At 48.2% G+C, this 21,562-nt stretch overlaps 1 protein-coding gene across 1 annotated transcript in view; it reads left to right on the forward strand.

The window, feature by feature from the left end:
• The window catches only part of CECR2 (CECR2 histone acetyl-lysine reader), a 104,347-nt gene extending 82,995 nt beyond the window's left edge, over positions 1 to 21,352 (forward strand). Inside the window, exons 10-19 of the mRNA XM_075757057.1 lie at positions 3,354 to 3,483; positions 3,771 to 3,808; positions 3,911 to 4,002; positions 4,291 to 4,417; positions 5,817 to 6,250; positions 7,357 to 7,485; positions 7,602 to 8,424; positions 10,487 to 11,894; positions 12,729 to 12,834; positions 13,117 to 21,352. Coding sequence (XP_075613172.1) covers positions 3,354 to 3,483; positions 3,771 to 3,808; positions 3,911 to 4,002; positions 4,291 to 4,417; positions 5,817 to 6,250; positions 7,357 to 7,485; positions 7,602 to 8,424; positions 10,487 to 11,894; positions 12,729 to 12,834; positions 13,117 to 13,122 — 3,293 coding nt within the window. The 3' untranslated portion in view covers positions 13,123 to 21,352. The remainder of the gene's footprint in view (positions 1 to 3,353; positions 3,484 to 3,770; positions 3,809 to 3,910; positions 4,003 to 4,290; positions 4,418 to 5,816; positions 6,251 to 7,356; positions 7,486 to 7,601; positions 8,425 to 10,486; positions 11,895 to 12,728; positions 12,835 to 13,116) is intronic.
• The last annotated feature ends 210 nt before the right edge of the window (positions 21,353 to 21,562 follow it).

Genomic DNA, 21,562 nt, shown 5'->3' on the forward strand with positions numbered 1-21,562 from the left:
TTTGGCCTTTTTCCTTGAGGAGAAAGGGAAGGGTACAACGTGAGAGTAGCAAGAGTAGTATTTTTATTTTGCTACTGGCCTCGTCAATTGGAGAACTAAATATGTAGGGACTAGGCTAAACAGAGCACCGGCAGGTGGCAACTTCAGGTGTTGGTTTTGTTTTTCCGTGGTTTTGAATTAAATACTGATTTAAGCTGTTCTGCAAGAAATAACTGTGTTGTGTTTAAAAAGTCAGATCGAAGTACAGACAGCAGATGTTCCGCCAATGCGTGTAGGCACTAGTGTCTAAGAGCAGGCTCATTTCTGACCACCTTCTCTCTGTCAGCCTCCCTTACAGGGATTCCTTTACCTGCTGCTTTTGCTGCAGTGGCTGGCTGGGCTGTTGCGGTTCCAGGGAAATGCTGAACATCTTCAGAAAACTGTGGCAGTATCATGAATCCTTAAGTAGATAAAGAATCAGAAAAGGAAGAAAGATTAAGTTCATGCAAACCTTGTAAACTTTCCAAGATGAAACAGTCTGCTACCAGATGTTTGGTAGCAGACCAGATATTATCTAAGAATAGTTTCTTTTACCTGCTTTTTCTAACCTTCAGAAAATCCAATTACTTGCTCGGCCTTCATGTATTCCTGGTTGCCAGTCCCGGCTAATCCAGTGCTTTAAACTCAGAATCATCCAGCTTCCATATCTGCCACAGATACCTGTTTCACCTTGGCAAACTGCATATTCTGTGCTTTAATTCTCCATCTGTATAGCCAAAATTAGTCCTGAAGTTCCGGAAGAGCTGCAAAGATAAATGTACCTGTAGTTTTGGTATGAACCATGTCCTTTTCTGGGTAAATGCAATCACTCCATCATCTGGTGCAAAGGCACCGGAGACACTCAAAAGAAGCTGGTATGGGTTTGGCCAGTAAACTGTTTTAAGCAAGTTTAACATATGTTCATGCTTTTCTTGGCAGAGATGTTTTTATTTTGGTTTGTGCAATTTCTTTCAGTTTAATTAAAACTTGTCCCTGGTCAGTTTAGTCTAAGTCAGAAGTTGTCTCCTTTTAGGCTGGTGCAAAAGCTGTTTAGAAAGGTTATTTAAATGGCTGACTTGTTCAGTTAAATCACTGCAGTATTTTTCACACCTGGAAACCGCAGCTACCCAGGTAACACTTCGGCTTCTTAACCACCTTTCTGTATTGCCAAGCACACCTTCCATTAATACTTACTTTCATGACAGTTCTTATGATGGAGAGAAATGGATTTGAAAAGGAAGTCATTTGTTTTGCTTGGTTCAGACTTGTTAAAACTGGACATCCATCGACAGAGATTTTAGGGCAACAAAGATTTTCTTGTATTTTGCAGTTCTTTTGGGATTTCACATTAATTTTGTAAGATCATCTGTAGAGGAGTGATGTGAAACACAGGATGAAATATTTGCTCTGTGATGAACTTCATCAGCACTTCACCTGCTTCTTAGTTTTGGACTGTATGCCTGTTTTTAGATCACGTTCCTGTTTCCAGTCTGAGATTTCGCTTCCCCTAACTCCAACGCGTGCACGCCCCAGGTAGTGAGCCTCCTGCTAGACCCATCTGTACTTTCCTGAATTTATGAGTTAGAGCAGCTTTCTAGATTTCTACCATGACAGCAGGTTAGAGTTTCCCAGTACTCTTTCCAGATGCTGCTCCAATATTACCTCTCACACGTATGACTTTCTAGCTGTTTGAGGTACTTTTCAGGGCGTGGGTTAGCTTTTGATAGCTGGCAGGTAGGACTCCACCCATGTCAACAGCATGACAACAAGCTCTGCCAGTGATCTTTAACATGCTATGTTAATCACTTGCTGTGGTAGAGGAACCTGCCATTGATCCTGACTGAGCTGCAGTCTGGTACCAGGGTAGCTCTACCCAGTTACTGTCAGTTTACCAGGTCAGAGCCTCAGCAGGCATTGATAGATTTCTAAAATCTACATCACCTTACCTCTTGGTTGCTGTTGCCATGAGGTTTTCCTTTTGCTGCCCAAATCATTGCCACATGTTTTCCTCAGCTTTCTCACTTAGATGATGTTATTATGGATGTCTAATTGATGCAAATTTTACAAAAGAAGCATGCAATACTGAACTGTGCTTGGACAGACTGCTAACTGCAGTTCAATATTGGACTTCTCATCATTAAATGTTACAATAGATGCTGATAGATTCTGTAGGACATCTCAGATGCAAGTCCAGTCCTCCCAGCTTCAGTGCTACCCAGAGTCGTCTAATGGGAAATTTAGACTTTCCTTTACCAGTCTTTGACATACATGGCCATGGACCTCCCTGAAAATACCCACCCTGTAGTAGAAAACTATTCCTAGTTTTCTTGTCCCCTCAACGCCCACCCCAAGTTTGTTTTTGACTGAGAGGGGAAAACAGTAAATTAATACTCTTCCACCAGAGCTGGTGCTTCTTGAGTCTTTGGCATTGTCCAGAGATGGAGTCTCTGCTAGAGGGTATTCTTTCACTCTGGGTGTTCCCTGATGTGGCCTGTTTTCTGGGGTCTTACTCCTATGACATCTCTCCTTGAACACTACTTTCACAGAATTCTGCTCCAGCAGAAAGTTGGTACAACTGCAGGTGTTTAGCAAGTCAAATGAATTCAGATTTCCTATAAGAAAAAGGAAATTAAATTCATAAGAGCCCATAAACTTTCTATTATGAAGCAATCTGTTAGCCAGCTGTCTGGTTGCAAACCACAGGTTATATTACCAGCGTTGCTTCTTCCTGTCTCTCACCTCTTAAACCAAAGCTGTCCCAGTGGCCCTCCTATGTGGCAGCTTGCTCGCTCTGGCTGTGAAGGCTTACCTGAGCAATATTCCCAAAGCTATCCACGGTGGTGGAGGATGTTAATGACCCCAGTTACTTATGGCCACACAGCTGGTAGAACTTCACGCTTGCCTCAGTACTGCTCTTCATCTGCTTCAATGCAAAACCAGCTGCCTTCAGTTCACCTGGCTGAGTGAAGCATCTGAAGGATGGTAATTTAACAAGCCAGCTCTTTCCATAGTGCTGATCTATGCCTAGATCAACTTCTTTCTTTGTACCACACCATGGTCAGGAATTTGTCTGGAAGCTGCCTAGGGGAGCATCTGTGTCACAGTAATACTTCAAAATCAATGATTGTAAAGTCAAGGAAAAATGAAGAAGCATGTTGATGGTGCGCTGTATTCTCACCTCCTCTGCTCCTGTGCTGTTGCTGCTTTTGCTGAAAGAACAAGAACATTTCGCTGGAGTTCTTGAGAGCTGCAGGAGCTCACTTCGTTTTCCCTGCAAGATGTTGTTGACAAGGAGTACTGAATGGTTTTTCACCTCTCTCCCCTCCCCACTGCAGAACGGGCTAGGAGGAGGAAGCTTCGTGAAGAGCGGGCCTGGCTGCTGGCGCAGGGGAAGGAGCTCCCCCCTGAGCTTTCCCACTTGGATCCCAGTTCCCCTACCAGGGAAGAGCGAAGGACCAGGGATCTGTGAGTATGCAGCTGGGCATGCAGCATGCGAGTGCATTGACGTAGTGAGTATGGGAAGGAGAGGAGTGTGATCATTCACAGGAATGAAGAGGGAGAAGTGAGGTTGGAGAATAGCAAGGAGTAAGCTGAGAAACATCCAGATTTGCTCCACACTAGAGAAGTGTTTCTGATGAGGCCTGTTTGTCAGCATTATGACACTGTGCATGGGATGGAAGGGAAGATGAAGTACAAGAGCAGGTCTTATATGTCCTCAGTCTGCATATTCACCGTTGCGCTTCCCATTACAGCTTTGAACTGGATGATGAGTTCACGGCCATGTACAAAGGTTAGTCCTGCCCCAGCCTTCCCCTTTGCATGACTTGCTCAAAGTGAAATACTGCCCTGGGCGTGTGTATGTAACCATTCACCTTTCTTTTGCTACTGCCAGTTCTAGATGTGGTAAAGGCTCACAAGGACTCTTGGCCCTTCTTGGAGCCTGTTGATGAATCATATGCTCCCAACTACTACCAGATCATTAAGGTATGAAAAGTGGTCCAGCCATCTTGATTGATGCACTTTGTTGATCGGGATGCAGTTTTTTGGAAGTGTTTTGAAGTTTTGTGGGGTGCGTTACCCTCGCAGTCAAACTGCATGACTCCAGTAGTCCCTTCTAGCTTTACAAGGCAAGGAAACCAAAGATGAGAGGCTGCCTTGCAGGAAACAGCCTCCGTTCCCCAACCTCTCACTGTGAGGAAGCTAGCTAGCTAGGCAACTTTGTAAGCCCCACTACACTTGCTGTAACTGAAGAGAGGTTTTGTTGCATTTCAGGCCCCCATGGACATCTCTAGCATGGAGAAGAAGTTGAATGGAGGTCAGTACTGCACCAAGGAAGAATTTGTGGGCGATATGAAGACCATGTTCAGGAACTGTCTTAAGTACAATGGTGAAGGCAGTGGTAAGAGCAGCAAGATGCTAAGTTCATCTATTTGCAGTGCTCAGTCAAAGCAAGCAGTGATGTCTTCCTACTCACCAGTACTTGATACATGCTTATTCTCTTTCGGGGTATTTTTGGAGGTCAGATGAAAGAGTAGGAGCTCCTGAGCAATAAGGCCTGGGATTTTAGTGAGGTTTTTAGCTCAATTTGGTCATGCAGAACGGGGGCATGGCATACTAAGGGACTCTCATGTTGGTAAATGGAGAAGGCAGAACGTACAAAGAGAAGAAAGCCTGTTTCTTTCTGACCTCATTCCTTCATGTGCTTGTGTGTCTCTGTGCTCCTTTGTCTCATAATATCTAACACAGACTTTGAAAAGCATTGGAGTCTGGTGAGCTCCCAGTGTTCGTTCAATACTACAGAAAAGTGAGGAATGAACTGAGCTTTTAGTCCTTTGGATGAAAAAAGTAGTTTTTAGGTTCCTTGGCTATTGAATGAACAACATGACTGCCAATGGGAAACCGTGGGTTTAATTGCCATGCCAGTTAAAATTCTGCCTGTTGCTTAGGTAAGAAATCAGTTCCCATATGGTGGGTCATCACTGTAGACTGTGTCTCACCAGCACCGCCTTGAAAGGGAAAATAGAGCTACCCAGCTTGTCACTGTGGGCCCCAAGTAAAAGCATTCCTGCACCACCACTGGGAGAGCTCTGTTTCCCGAGGAACTTCTGGGTTAGTTTAGTGGAAACAACTGGAAAGTCATTTACTTCAAGCCCTTGTCATTAACACCTCTCATATGTCTTTTCCTTCCTATCCACTCTAACAAAAAGTAGGAGCCCCTCTAAGCAGAACTGTCCTGTGGAAATGACGCAATGGGGACACTGGTGCTGGCAATAGCTTTCGTGGCAGGGTCAGCGAGTGCTTTAGAAACTGCACATGGATAAATATGTTTGCTGATTGTCCTCTGTCTTGTAGCATACAGCAGAGATTTGAATGAGTCCAAGAAAAGCCTCTGAATGTAATCAAATAGTATTGCTGGAAGTTCACATTTCTTCTCTCAGCACTCTGCTGGCTAACTGTGCAGGTCATGCATCTCTGCGAGAAGAGGTGGTGCTTCTCCTAATGTAATTTTTGGCACTATGCTGGAACACTGGGTTAATGCTTACTCTGCAAGCCATGCTGCTACTGGTACTTTGTAATGTCTATGTGCCTGTCCTCTAGTGGGGTTACTGAACAAATCTGATGCTGCATGGCTTATCGAGTTTAAGAACATAAACCAAAGTCAACTAGTTAGAAACAAAAGTCTTCCTCAAAGAAACTTAGTGGAGGGGAGATGATTTATCTGATGGGGAAGTCTGATGTTGCTTAATAGTTTCTCTCTATAAGGCTCTGTCCTTGATGTTGGGTTCTTTTGACTGCAGAATATACCAAGATGGCTTACAACTTAGAGAGGTGTTTCCACCGAGCAATGATGAAGCACTTCCCTGGGGAAGATGGAGACACAGATGAGGAGTTTTGGATCAGAGAAGATGGGAGAAGAGAGAAGAGGAGCCGGCGGACTGGCCGCTCCAGCACAGGCAGTGTTTGGACTCGGTCGCGAGACCCAGATGGACCAGGCAAGAGGCAGCAACGCCTGGAAAATGGAGGAAAACCTCCACCATATCGAGCTACTTCCAGGGCTCCTGCTTCTTCCTCTTCTTCCTCTTCCTCCTCCTTCTCCTCGTCCTCTGCAGAGGATCCAAGTGGCAACCCAATGCAACCTCCTCGAGAAGTTGGCCCTTCCAACGGACGAGGTTTCCCTCGCTCTCTGCAGTACGGCGGCATGCCCAGCCCTGTGCCACATCCCAGCCAGATGGTAAGGAGCAGTTTCTGCTGTTCTACACCCATCAGGCCTGCAGAGGGAAGGGAGGTAAAGGGGATTGAAGCTCTTTACTGTGAAATCCCTACTGTGTGGCAAGAACCTTTTCCCAGAGATTGTCAGGGCTGTGGTTTCTACAACTGAAACTTTTCAGCCCTTAAAATTAAAATGGTACAGTTTCAGTCTTTACCACACTAGCTAGGAACAGTCTCCTAATGTTTCCCACGGCCAGCATGTCCCCCAGCGTGGCCAGCCCTGGCTCCCCCAGTTTTCTTTCCTTGGAGAGTTACGTTGTACGTGGAAGGCAGTCACATTTCCTCTCTTGACCTCCAGTTTATGATGCTGAGCAAGCTGGTCTTCTTCTGACTCAATCGTTTACAGATGCCTCGTAACTTTGTGCCATCTGTGTACTACTGCGTTTCATGCCTTGAGTATTCATAAAAGCAGTAAACAAAATTAAACATAAGGTCACCCTGGACTGCAACAGTGACCTGCCTTTAGCCCAACATTTCTTCTCTAAATGCCACCTGTTCTGCTTCCCCTCTGGGCTGTTCCTCATCCATCCTTCGCTGCCTTTTCCATTTTAACCAGTGATGTCTTGTGGTGTGGTGTATCAGCTGCTCCTCTGAGATCCAGGCTACCCCTCGCCCTTTTAGCTAGAGATCAAACAAAATTTTTTCAGCATTTCTTGTGATGCAAATAGAGAGGGGCAGTAGGAGAGCTGGAGGCAACAAGTATTTTGAAGGAAATCCGGCACATTCCCCCATCACTCGTGCTCTTGTGGTCTGTTCCTCTCCTTGGAGGGAACCACTGCCCCCTCCAATCTTCTTGCTTGCTCCCAAGTAGTTGGGTGGCAGGTGAGTGTATCGTACCCTGAGCATGGGGATGTGGCTAGGTTGTGAGAGAGTGGCTTTGGCAGGGAAGCTGTGTCACCTCCTAGGAAAGAGACTACAAGTTTTTCACGGTATCTCCAAAAAGTCCATCTGCTCATCTGTGTGGGTCCTCCAGCCTTGGCTTCCCCTGACCTGCAGCAGCTCTGCTGCTTTTCTGCACTTGATAAATCATTTTATTTCTCCCCCCCCACACCCCTCCCCATCCCCCAGAGACCAGCCGTGCCAGGTACATTTGGCCCTCTGCGTGGATCGGATCCCACGAAACTGTACGGCTCGCCACGAGTGCCTGAACCCCATCCCGGAGACCCGGTCCAGCAGCACCAGCACTTTGCCATGCAGGTAAGAAATGCTGCAGCCAAAGGAACCTGCAGCCCGGGACCCACAGGTCCCCTCATCTCCTCAGTGCGATGGCTCTCACTAAGACCCCCCCCTAATCTCTCTCTCCCTCCTCCCAGCCGGCCGTGGGACTGAGCGAGCACCGCGGGCACAGGCTGGCCGCCCCGGAGAAGCAGGCCTGCGGTGGACCGACCCACGTTGCCGGCCTCGGCCCCCGGCCAGGTGCCTTGCAGCTGGGGCGTGTGAACGGCCCCCCGCCAGACGCTGTCTACCCACCAGCCCAGTTCCAGCAGGGCTTCCTCCCCCCGAGGCACAATGGGCCCCCCATGAGGCCGCCGGAAGGCTCAGAGGTCCCCCCTGGGCACATGTACCGGCCCTACAAGTACCTGAACCGCGCGCACCCGGCCCTGTGGAATGGCAGCCACGGCCCTGCCGGCCAGGGCGCCATGGGGCCGGAGGAGAAGGCGCCCATGGGGCCGGGGCCCTCGCTCCAGCCCCGCGCCCTGGGTCATATGATGGACCCCCGGGCCATGAGGCCGCCACTGCCTCCCAGCCAGTGGACCGAGCAGTCAAATTTCCTACCTCACGGGGTGCCTCCCTCAGGCTACATCAGACCCCCCGGGAAAACCGCTGGCCAGAGGATGCCACAGCCACCGGCAGCTCTGTTCGGGGGACCCTCTCAGGTTCAAAGAGGGTGCCAGGGTGGGGACTCCATGATGGACAGCCCGGAGATGATCGCCATGCAGCAGCTGTCCTCCCGCGTGTGCCCGCCGGGTGTGCCTTACCACCCTCGCCAGCCGCCCCCACCACACCTCCCCGGACCCTTTCCCCAGCTAGCTCACGCTGCCTCCGCCGCTGGTGTGCAGCCTCCAAAACCCGTCGTGGGGAATGGGAGCTCACAGGATCCCACCGGTCAGACCATGGAGCCGGAGAGCAACCAAGGTAACACCTTGAGCACCCACTTGCCAACGTGGCAGCCCCTGCCTGTAGCGTTTGAGCTTTCCTGCCTGCCCCTTTGCTTGCTGCCAGGCATCTTTCCTGCCTGCTCTGCAGCATCACCATTTCCCGTGCCGGGGCAGACCCTCTACCCCCCAGTGTGTGCTTGCAAGGAGGACGAGGGAGCACCGCCAGGCCAGCTTTGTTGCTCTTAGGGTCCCAAACTCAACTGTCTTGCAGATGCACAAAACCTGTATCTGCAAATGGTGGCTTTATTTGGATTTGCACCACTAGAGAAGCGGAAAATATGCTCTGACATTCAGGCTTACCAGAGTCAATTTTAAACAGTGACTGAGGCTCAGCAACAAAAGCAGGATTTTTTTCTAGAAAAGAATTAAATTCTTGATTAAATAGTTGACACACACATTTTTTATGCACATCTTTTTATGTTTTAAATCTAAATTGGAAAATATTTTCTGCTCCAGCCATCACTTAGATTTTTCTAAGATCGTTTTGTTTCACTGTAGCCTGCCAGGGGTCCCCTTTGTCCCAACTATACCCGCAAGCTATCAGTTTGCCACTGGGTGCAAATGCAAAGCATAGTCTGTGATGCTTCTAGAGATCACTTGGAGTTAATATAAAAATGGGATCTGCAGTGAGTTAGGTAAGGAAAGAAGATGTTATGTGAATAAATGGTTTAAATACACTCCTTTGAGTATATGTCAGTATGGCTTCTCTGAAATGCACGTGTGCCTCATGAGCACATCTCAAAAATCTTCACACAACAGAACTTCCAGAAAGCCACTGAGCAGCTGTGTCAGTTCAGGTGGGAGGGCAGCATGTTGTGCGCCATCACAAGTTTCTTTCTAGTTGAATTTCACTCATTCTAGCTGGTAAAGTAGAGATCAAAAAAAAACCCAAAAACCCTTAAAAATAAAACAAACCTGAAGTAGAGATCAAAAAAAACCCCAGAGATCAAAACAAAAAATGTTTTTTCATTAATTCTAGCTGGTAAACTAGAGATCAAAACCCTTGCAGCTTTTATCGATCCCTTGTGTGCCTTGCACTAAGAGGAAACTCTTTCCTTGTGCGGCATTGCTTAAAAGTCATTATCATTTAACTGTGCTGGATATAGAACAGAGACTGAGGGAGGATGTTGAACGATTGCAGGGCAGAGTAGCTGCATCTTCAAATCACAGTTGGTCAAAATATGGCTGCGATTAGCTCTGCAGCATCTCGGTGTGTGGTAGCGCTTCTGCCCAAGCGTGGGCAAGTGGGGTTTGTGGACTGGAAGGGCCAATGCAGCCTGAAATAAAGCTGCCATTACCCCGGCTTCTTATCTTGCTGTCATGTGGACCCCACTGCGGTATTTCCCAACTCTGCCTCTCCATTAGGCAGCCTCTGTACACCCATGCGTCAGACCAAACCCACGTGTGCAGTTACTCCAGGGGAGGTGTGACTTATCAGTGGCTTGCAAACTACAAGTGTACCTGTATCTTGAAGGTTCAGTCCACATGTGCCATCTTTCCAAGGGAGGTGCAACCTCATGAGTAGTTTTTAAAAGAGCTCTTTTAAAAGAAGCATCTACTAAAGGTCACCCAAGTTTGCAAAAATGCTCTTCAGAATTGCTAAAGGTCTCTGAAGACAAGACTGCATGACGGGTATGGGAGGGAGGCTGCAGCCTTGCAGAAGAGCGTTTGTCCTGGTGCCATGCTCCAAGAGTCCTGTAGAGAGGTTTGAGTAGAGGACAGGATATTTGGAGTATGTACTTTGAAGCCTTCAATGGCAGGACCTTCATGGCTTTAGAAAGTCACTTTTTTTTCTTCCAGTTGCACAGTTCAGAAAGCGGGGTGATTTCTCCATCCAGATGTTAGGGCTGCCCAGCAACTTTGGGTCAGCAGCCAAAGAGGATGCTGAGAGACTACTTTGGTAAACCTAGTTAAGCTGGCAGGAATTAATCTTTGGCATGTGTGCTTTGGGTGAGCATGAGTAGGCGTGTGTTTGTGTTGGGCGGGGAGGGACAATCCAAAATTAGAAGACATGTGACTTTTTCCTCCTTTCTTTCTAGTGGAGCCACCGGCAGGCATGGACGAGAAGGCTCAGTGCATCGGCATTCCCGATGGGGCCTACGCCAAACTCCTACCTCATCCCAAGCCCCCACTGCCCATGGAGTGCACCAGGCGCGCCTTGCCCCCAGATGGCGAGGGGGACGGCTCTGGCGTGAAGGGTGACCTGAAGGCAGGGCAAGGCAAGGGCACGTGGCCAGCGGAGAGCGGCTACACCAGCAGCCCGGGCTGTGTGAGGGACCTGGTGCCCACCTCCGAGAGAGGGGGTCCCCTGCCTGAGAACGGGGCGGCAGGCGAGGGGCCGGCGGCCAGCACCGAGGGGAAAGGGCTAGCTGCCAACCTGCTGGAGAAGCCCCTTTGTGGCGGGGGGAAGGCTCTGCCCGAAGCGGCCGTGCCTTGCATGGGGCAGGGCACTGGCCTCCCTGGCATGGATGCCAGCTCCATGGGGGCCACCCCCAACCAGTTCCACCCTCTCTACATGCCCAGTCTGGAATACCCGAATTCAGCCGGGCGGTACCACATCAACCCAGGCCTGCAAGGGTTTGGCCCAGTGATGGGAGGGAAGCCTCCTCCTCCCACTTCGCACCCCCAGCATTTTCCCCCACGGGGCTTCCAGCCGAGCAGTGCCCACCCCGGGGTCTTCCCCCGGTATCGCCCCCCCCAGGGCATGCCCTACCCCTACCAGCCACAGCCTCAACCTTCCTACCACCACTACCAGCGACCACCCTACTATGCCTGTCCGCAGGGCTACTCGGACTGGCAGAGGCCTCTCCACCCCCAGGCTGGCCCCAGCGGGCACCCCACTGCCCACCCATCCCTGGCCAGACCCCCTTTCCCAGACCGGGGATCCGCCAGCAGCTTGCAGGGCTGTGAGGCACTGAGTGCCGCCCTGGCCTCTCCCAACCGCATGGACGTAGCGAGTGCCAAAGAGGTTTCTCCGAGCGACGGGCAGGATCTGGGGCCTGAAGATGAGAAGTCCGAGGAGTCCCAGGAAAGGCCAGAGAGTCCCAAAGAGTTCCTTGATTTGGACAACCACAATGCGGCCACAAAGAGGCAAAGCTCGGTGGTAGCGGGGGAATTCCTCTACGGAGCCCCCCCACCGCACCTGGGTTCAGGGATGGGATTTGGCCCGTCGGCTTTCCCTCCTCACGGGGTGATGCTACAGACTGGGTCTCCTTATGCATCCCGGCATCCCGCCAGTCATTTCCAGCCCAGGACGTATGGATCACCCATGAATGCTCACCTGTCTCATCATCCGGCCTCTGGCCAGGCTAACGGCCTCTCTCAGGAGGGACCCCTGTACCGCTGCCGGGAGGAGAACGTAGGTCACTTTCAGGCCTTGCTGATGGAGCAGAGAGGCAGTGGAGGTGGCATGGGGGGACCACCCCAGGACTTGTATAGACCCTCGGGGTAAGATCATGTTTTCTGTGAGAAGGCAAGGTGTGGGGGGGTGATGCCTGAGTGATGAGAAGTGTTGGATATCCTTGAAAGGACATGACTTGAAGACAGAGGGGATGGCAAGTGCTGTTGAGAGGCTAACAGGTGACTTGTAGACCCTTGGATTAGGAGGTCTTTTAAGTTGGAGAGAGGGTCTCACTGCAGCTCCTTAAAACAAGTAGCAATTGCTATCATGGAGACCTGTTAGCCTGTCCCATCCATCCCCCCACCCGTGCTTTGTTTTATATGATAGTGTTTTGTTAATGTGTCATCCAGGGTTGTGCATCTCTTAATCAAATGGGCTCTTGCCATTTTCTTTGCAAGAATTTTATTGCATCTTTCTCATAGTGGGACAGAGTAGCTAAGTAAAGTGGAAGTTAGCTTCTTGTTATTAACTCCTTTAATGTTGTCCCCTTTTTCCCCTCCTCTTCCTTTGCTCTTCCTGTCTGTCTCATTTCCCTCACAGAAAATTACTTCTCACTGAGACTGCATATCACATTTTATTGCCGAGTGGAAAATTCTGCTACTCCAAAAATTCCATGTTCAGATTTTTTAAATGTGCTTTGACTGTTACTGTTTTGTCATAATCCCAGCGTGACAGTCCTTCTTCTAGTATTCAGGGAGCTTGGCTTACAACTAAGTCATTGGGGCATGGATTAACGGTTGTGTTTTGCAGGGGGGTGGCCAGAAAGAATACCCGAGATGTGTGCTTGTATGAGAATGTTGTATGTATGCATTCAACCAAGTAGATGGGATTTGCTCTTGATGTTCACGCGCTAAAACTCTCTCCATTCAACCTGGCTCCAGAATACAAATGCATCAGGCTCAAGTTCCCTTCCCGAAGATGCCTACAGCAACCATGTCCCGAGAAGATTTGACGTCACAAAAATCATCAGCGTTGCCTCTGGATCAAGTAAGGGCTGCTAGAGAGAGCAGTGTTGAAATGCGAGTCTTTCTTTTCCCGCTGGTTAAAGGAGTGAAATGTTTCATGAGGGTGGGAAGCACTGGAAGAAGGTGGGAAGTGAACTACTGCTCTGCAGAGGAGCTGGGGATGTCTCTATAGTCTTAGCTGACTGTAAAACGTAACCTAGGCGAACCGATAGTGCTAGCTTTGAACTTGTTGCATGCAGTCATGAGGTTATTCCTTTCTAGAGCTGCCAGTTAAGGCCTCCAACTCTTGTTCTTCCTCTTCCAGAGCTAGTCCAAGGAAGGAAGGACCTCATGAAGACGAAAGCCACACGTGATTTGGACAAGCGGGAGGAGGGGCAGGCCTTCCTCCCACCCTCCCCTCGCCCAAGCAGCATGTAGCTTCCTGGGTCCGTGGAACATGGTGCCGCAATGGCTTTTGTGTTGGAAACCTGGAGCGGTGCTGGGCCCCAGCCAGCCGAGCAGCTGGCTCACCGCCGCAGGGCAAGCATCGCAAACTAGTGGCTTTCCGTGACCGGAGACTGCGTCTCATTCAGGGTTTGAGGGGTTTTTTTGGGTGGGGAGGGTGGGGGTGGGGGCAGAAACTTTCATTGACTGCTAAACTCAGGTATATTTTTCAGGGTGGAAGAGGATGATGATGGAATTTTACTTGTAGTATTAACGTGTGTGTTTTGGAGCTGGATCCAGTTTACAGAATTTAACCTGTTGCCTTTTTAAATAAATTTCTGTTGTTGGTGAATGTATTGTACATAATGGGGGAGGGGGTGGGCCCAGCTTGTAGTGGGCTTAGCACTGGAGGAATCCTTAACTGTTTACAATCATATCACACTGAAATCTTTCAGGATAAGGGTGAGGGTTTGAGGGGAGCGGGGAGAGGCGAGGGAACATGTGATGGATGACTTGCTGTCCTCCTTCCTGTCCCCTGCAACCGAGACGCAACCCGACGATTGGTTCACTGAATAGCAGGAATTGCTCAGGAGCATAACGTGTCCTCCTCTTTCTCTTGTCTTCTTCCTCCTTCCCCCTCTCACCCCCACCTCCATCCCTCTGGATCCAGGGCCTGAGTGCACTTCCAGCTCCTGTCATCATGGGGGAACAAGGAAACCAGGACCAGGAATTTAAACCAGGACAGGACACTCATGGCATTGTCCCTTCTGCTAGTATAGCACCCTTCTCCCTGCCTTTCTGATAGGAGAAATGTATGCTCTAGAAAACAGAAAATGGCATAACTGGTCATTTTAGACTTCTTTCGGTGAAACCGGTGCAGCTGGGGTGGAGCAGCACCTATCCAGTAGAACAAATTTTGTGCAAATCTATACTGCCCTGCTGCCCGAGGAGAGGAGCCGGATTCTTTCTTTCTTTCTTTCTTTCTTTGTCCCTTGGCTATATTCACTTCTTAGCAGCAGTGAAGCAGAAAGTACCCTGGGGTTCCTGACTGCTCTTGGTTGCTTGTGAAGGAGAAGCATGAGGCCGCTTTGAGGGAGCGGTTGGTTTGCTGCAGCGTGAGCCATTTGTTGTCCTATGGAGTTGGATTTGGCATTTGCAAGTTGCAGATGAATCAGAAAGCACTGATTCCAAATCAAACATTAAGGTGGCATGGCTCCGGGGGGGGGAAGCGATGAGAAAGCTGCGTGCGCAAGTTGACTTGGTTCACCTTTGTCATCGTTGATGACATAGCAGTAAGTCCTACAGGGCTAGTGGCACCTTCCCTCAGAGGCTGTGCATGGTCAGCTAGAGCTTTCCTCACCAGTTGCAGTACTGCACTGGGGAAGCCTGCGCGCCAGTGCTTTGCCAAGCACTGATGTTCAAATGTAGGTTTGACAAATGAGTTTGGTAGGAATCTCATCTGCAGATGTTTCTTCACGTCTTAAACCTAACAAGGAAATACAGCTGATTATTCCTTGGGGAGCTGGAGTAAAACAAGGTGGAGCTGCTACATGACAAGATTGGTCAGCAAGATCTGCTGGGACCACAGCCCTAGTGCAGGCTGCTGGTTGCACTGAGGGGATAGCAATATGGTTAAAAGGAGGATGTGCCAATGTGTTGGACAACTTGTGCTAGCAAAAGCACAAGTGGCAGGAGAAGTGAGGACACAGCAGCATGCCCTTTAGTCTGTGGTACCAGTTAGGGGAGAGTCTTTGTGTCCAGATTTCTGGACAATTTTTCTGGCTGCTTTGTTGTCTTGAATGGTGCCATCACACGTATCTTTAGCTGGATTGCACTAGCATGCGTGACTGCATCGCCTTTGTCCTGCTGTGTAGATCTACCATGTGCTGGCAAAGCTGTTTGAGCAAATGGCAGGTGGCATCTCACTGAGCCATTACTCCTTCCATCCTAGGATTTTGGAAGCACAAAAAGCCTAAAACATGAGAAATATTTCTTTCTTGAAATAGTTAGAACAAGGAAGGACTGCCATATTAGTGCCCTCTTACCAATGAGTCTCACTGCTCTATTGCTACAGTACTTTTGCCTCTGATGAGCTGTGTAGAACCAAGGCATTTTCCAAGCCTGACAAGAGTTAAACTTCTTCATGCTATTCCCACAAGTGCGTTTATAAACACAGTTCTTCTTACTGCTGCAGCTAGCCTGTGAACTATAGCTGCTGTCTGCTTAGTCCAGTGAGTTGCCTGGAACAGCTGGCTCCTCCACAATGGAAGATTTCAATATAATGGGAGTTACTGACTTACAATATCTAGCTATAGATGCCATTACATTACAAAAGGGAGATTTTTTTTTTTGGTATTTTGTTTGTTTGTTTTTTTCATTTGTGTTCATCTGTCAGGGAGCAATTGTCACTGTTGGACTGGTATAAACCGGAATAGATTATCCTGAAGGTTGTCCTTTGAGAAGCAGTTAACTTCTCTCCCCGGCCAAGAACATCATGCTATGGCTCATCCAAATTTGTCCCAGATCTGAGGGTCTGCTGCTGGCTTGTCAGCTGGCAGTGGGTTTTCAGAGTTGCCCCAGCTGCTCGGAAATGCAGGTCTGGATCCTTCCCTGAATGGAGGTACCGAAGCAGTAGTAGGTGTTTATGAAAAACTGTGCAAGTATAACTGCTCTTCAAGACAATAAATCTGGGACAAATGAAAAAGGTTGCTTCTCCTTGTAAAACAATCTTTAGTTCATTGTAGATACAAAAATAATTTGAAATAGCACATTTAGAAATAAAGGAACTGTAAAATATAACTTGTAGCAAAGTATTCGAAATTCTGGAAATGTAAATGTAGATTCTGCAAACAATCCCTGCTGTACTTCAGCCTGTGTCTTCTGTATCACAGACAGTTACCTGAATATTTGAAGTGCCTTTCATTCAGCTCATTGTGAACTTTGTGGAACAGGAGGTTTTTAGAAGCCATAAAAAAACCCCCCAAAACTAACCAAGCTGAAGCACTCTTGGCCTTCAGCTGGAGCTGGCACTGAAAACATGGTTCTAGTGGTCATGGTATCTGGATGAGTACCAAGCCCAGATCAAAACAGAGGACAAAGAATAAGAAAGGCAAGAATTGCTTGTGGTCTGCCTGGAGAGCTTAGTGGAGTGTTAGGCAGCAATAGATGCCCTGAGGATCCTATATGGAGCGTACAACATAAAGATATTACCCCTTATCATGGAAATCTGGGAGAAGGGTTTGACTTGCAGATGGTAGACAAAACAGAGTAGTGAAGCTGACCGCTCCTCCAAGGGTTTCTAGGTAAATGGCTTTTGATGTAGTCAGCAATTCTTATTAAAGTGACTAGCAAGCTGCTGTTGTGAGGACATATGGTTTATATAAGAAAAGTACTAATTGGGTATAGGGGGAACTATGGCTGGGCTACAGGGATAGGGCTATCCTGGGGACAGGGCATGCTGAGACAGAGAGCTGCTTGTGGAATCTTAGCTCGGTGTTTCCAGACTTTCAAATGCGTTGTTCATAAGTGTCTGGGTTTGGGCTTTGGTTTTTTGTTTGGTTTGGGGTTTTTTTATGATGACATCTAAGGATGCCCCAAAAATCAGAGCTCTATCTTGCTAGGTACAATCTGAGCAAATCACAGAAAATTGGTACCCCTCAGAGGGCATGGGGCTGGAAACGGATTGCTGGGGTGGAACAGCAGTGGAAATGCACAGGGAGAAGCAGAAAATGTGAATTTTATAGTTTATGGTTTCCCAACCCATGCTGCACAGGTCTGTTTTGCAGATATTGTGAAAGAGATGAGTTTAAGGAGGGATTTAGAAAAGAGTAAAACGGCAGGTCTTTATGCACAGAGTGGTACTTTTTTGCCATGGGTTGACATACAGTGCAGGAGACATGTAGCTGCATTTTACAATATCCTGGCTTTTGAGTGCCATACTTGTGTCACTATCTTACAATACAGAGAAGTTCTGGACTCTAGTCGGAAGCCCTCCTTCTCATCCCCAAGCGTTGTTGCAGTATAGTGTATTACATTACCAGTTGGTCCTTCTTCAGCAAGCATCTTGAGCTAGTGACTTTGCAAAGTTTCCTTTAGCTTTTACTTTTCCCATATGGAGGATGTGTTTTGCTGTAATTACAGATTTCATATTAAATGACACTATATAATACGTAGAACAAATATGATGTTGACCATGCTTGAGCATGCCAAAAATTTCCAATATTCTCAGAAGAGCTTTGTACGCTACTTGGGCTTTTTAGCATCTTGTTCCCCCCACCGCCTCGCCCTTTGCAAGTGGTGTGTGGCGTTGCCAAGATGTTCAATTGCCATTATAAATGCCATTGTATAAACTTCCCCTGGGACTCTGGAAGCTTTAGGCATCTTAAGTACTACAGGCCCTGGCAATTCAACTTAAGTATTTTAAGAAGGCTAGTCACTGAGGCTTCACAGTGATTTTTAGCTGTGACCAGCAGAAGTTTGCAGTCTATAAATTCCATGGTGTGACCCACCAAACCACTCAGTAGCAATCCAAGGCACCAGCCTGCAATGAGGAGGACAAAAGAGGAAAGCAAATTTGAAGCTTCAAGGCCCAACTGGTTTGATATGTGACTTTAAAGTACAAGGAGACACTTTTCTTGGAAGAGCTTCTGATCCTTTCTCGTCTGCCAAATGCCTTTCCCATGCAGACTTTCCGAAACAAATCTCCTGTGTATATTTTTGTAAGTGTGGTTTCTCGGGGTCTTGGAGAGCTATCAGCTTCTTGATGTCTTATCTGAAAGCTACTCACAGAGGCTGTCTTTCATTCTGCTGACGGAGGCAGTTCTGCAGCTTCTCACCCCATCACTTCTCCATTTAAAATGAAAGTATAATTAGAAAACAACCTTACTTTTTTTTCCTTTTTTTTTTTTACTCTACTGATCTCTGTCAGTCTTCCATGCATCTGTGCTCAGGCAGGGCTGTTGCTTTGCTCTCAAAGGCTTTGTTCTGCTTTCCTTTTCCAAGCAATGTTGCCATGTGCATTGTAGAGTTTTGGAGAAGGTGCTAAACTAAGTGATGGGGAAGCACCATCCTGAGGGGTGGCTTGGAGAAGACAGGCAAGGGAATTGGTGATGGTGCGGTTGCTTCTGGTTCCCCTCACTGCAGAGCAACTGTGCAACTGGGTCTACACTTAATTGGAGCAACCCTGTAGAAAGTTTTTACTGCAGTGCATCGGTGGTAGAGGGGTTTGCTCTTGCAGAATTCCTGTTTAGCTTTAAGTACAATGCTGGTGGTTGAAGAGCAGGTGTGTGAATGCTGTATCCTTTCTGTAAGGCCGAGATTGAGATAGCAGGCCGTGAAAGTAACGTTGCAGCTGCAGGCCATGTGACAAGCTTTAAGAGCATGTGCTTATTGTAACCAAGAAAGCATCTCAAACGTTGACCTTCCAGCCTTTCCCCATCTGTACCTGTTTAACATACAGATGGGAGTAAAGCACATTTGGGCTTGGCGGGACCCCTGCCGCCCATGCGGAAGGAAAACGCTTTTAACCAGCACATAATGAACTATGCGTTCCGATTTCCACTCTCCACTGCCCACCTCCCTCTTTGAAAAAGAGCTGGGGGTCGACCCATTTCCAGCTGTCTCCGAATAGGAGCTCCTGGGATGAGCAGGCTGGATCCACCCCTAGGCAAGGAAATTCTGGACAGGGTTGTATGTATTTAAAACTAAGTAGTAACATCCAAGTGTACCTTTGAAGCGCAGGTGTAGTGAGCTGTGTGATGCCGTACCCTTTTTGATTACTCTCCTGCCTCAGCTTACATGCGGTATTTGAAAGACTGGAGCGTTTTGTAGTTTTAACACTGCTGGCCTTGCATCGACTGAGAGGGTTTTTTTCCTTAATCTGCAGCAGTGGCCTAGATTTCTTTTGGCAAAGGTCTTCCTCTTTTTGAAACATGGATGTCAAAATGGACAGTGCATCCAGGAGAGAGCAAGAGATACATCCACCAGAGGAAGAGGGTATGAAGGATTAATTAGGGCTGAGGATTAATTGGGATTGTCACCAGCTCTAGCAAGTCCCTCTGTCCTTTGCCCTTTTTATTTGGAAACACATGGCTCGCTAGCAGAAGTGTAGTAAATGGAATATCTGCTAAATGAAAGTGGAACTGATTTTATATGGGCAAAATACCCTTGCTGTGGACAAAGTTAGACCAGACGGCCATTAGGGACGCCTTTGGCCTTCAAATCGGTTAGAGGCAAGCAGAGACCTAGTGCATTCAAACACTGTTGAGTACGTCAGAGGAGCAATCTCCCTTTCTGAAGCCAGTCAGGCAGCTACAGGAGCTTGGACCTCAACTTTTAGTCCAGAAAGTCCTCTGATCCCCTTTTGGTCATGCGCCAACATTTCCCCTGTCCTTGCTTCCTAGCTTTCAAGTTTCTCTCCCTCTGCTCACTTTGCTGCCATTGGTCGCTGTCGAGTGCGGAGATGAAAGCTCACTGCCCACGCAGGTAGAAGGGCAGAAGGTTGAACTTGCCAGGTGTCTCCTCTGCACATGCAAATAGAAAAGCAGGTGAGGAGTACACATTTACTCTCCTCGTGAAATTAAGGTGTCCTCAGTGGCTCACTAGTGTTCTCCCACGTGATCCCGGGGTTTGCCACCCTGGCATGGCAATGCCTGTCCCTCTGACAGCACAAGGATTTGCTCCTGGCCCTTGTGCAGGGTTCCCACACATGATCCTGGTGTGTCTGCCTCCAAGGGGGCTTAGGTTAAATATATATACTGTGTACAACCATGAAAGATGTTGTCTCTCTTCCTTGATAGATCAGCGAACACTACTGCCTGATTTTTTCTCTGAGCAATAATAATGTGCAGCAGTGCAAATTTGACCTTCCCATATTGTTTCAGGGAGCGAGTGACTATGAAACACTGGTGGGCTTCACAGTTTCAGTGGGAAGCAAGGTGCTTTCTGTGGCCCTGTATTTTGCCTATGCCACGTTCCTGCTTTCCCAGTGACTGTTGGATTGATTGAGGTAGCCAGGAGAGAGCTGGCTGCTATCCTCGGTGTTCAGGAAGGTAGAAAGGGAAGGGAGCAAATTGGTAAAGGGGAGCCTCGTCCACAAAGCAGAGCGCATGGAAGAGGGGTGCCTGCTGTTGCGCGGAGCAAGGGGTGGGTGCAGTGCTGATTTAATGCTTCTGGGGGAGGAGAGCAACCCGCTGCTGCTTCACTTGGCATTGATGGGGGAGGTAGCAAGAGAGTCTATGCCACTACGTCCATTTTTTTGAAGTTGGGTGATGTTGGGATTTTTTTTTTTTTTTTGTATTATTGTAAGTTTGTAAAGAATGTAATCTGTCTGTTGGGGGCACAAGGAGAAAACAGGGGCCTTTCTCTTTTTGGGTGAGGCTGTTCTTATGTTGCTGTGTTTTCTGTTGTTGGGGGGCAGGAGGTCTAGCAGCCATGGAGGCAAAAGCCTGGCCCTTGTCAACTGATTGCAACTGTCCCAGGGCAACAGGAGGGCGAGCCGATGCTGCGGTAGAGACCTCCCACACGAAGCTGTGAAAACAATCCCTGCCTGCATCCTTCAGTGGGGGAATCTGACCTGCGTGGGGCTCGGGACTGGGGTGTTTTGCTGGGTGATGGGACCTAATGCTCATCTTTGGCTCGGTTAGAAACTGAGCTGGCCGGCTGCCCGTGCTGTTTAGGAAAGGTTGGATTTGATAACCTGAATTTCTCAGTGGAAGGAGTTGATGCTGGAGTTGCTCTCCCCAGTGGGGTCTCAGATCCTACACCTCTCCATCGTGCCCAGGAGCCCCGGCTCTGGCCCCTGCCTCCCTCACCATCCTGTAGAGCACAGTGTCAGGGATCCTCTTCTCTCTCCTGCTGCTGCAAAGTTGTGTGAACTTTCCTGGTCAATACTGGAAAGGGGAATGCTATTTATTTTTATATTGTGTATATTTTGTCTTGGTCTGCTGATTACCTTTGTTCCCCAAGAGCGACAGTTACCTCAATAGTTAGTTTAATACTGTATGTTGGGTAATTTTTTTAAAGAACTTTTTTAAAAGCTTGATCCTTGGAGGTCTGTAGATTTTATTTCCATATGAATTGGTTATTTTGTATAAAGTATGTTCTTAAAATAGCAATTACCCGTGCTGTATGTGTGTTTTCTTGTCTCCTGGATGGTCTCCCTCTTCCTTTGTAAGCGGGGAGCGGATGGGGGTGGGAGGGAAACACAGAGGGCTTTTTTTCAGAGAGACAATGCCCTGGACTGCAGTCAGACCCGGTTCTACCACCTGAAAGCCATTTACAAGGGAGCACCTGGAAAGCTAATTGGGATCGTTTCCCCTTCTGAAACA

This window comes from Balearica regulorum, chromosome 1 (assembly GCF_011004875.1).
Source record: "Balearica regulorum gibbericeps isolate bBalReg1 chromosome 1, bBalReg1.pri, whole genome shotgun sequence".
Classification (NCBI taxonomy): domain Eukaryota; kingdom Metazoa; phylum Chordata; class Aves; order Gruiformes; family Gruidae; genus Balearica; species Balearica regulorum.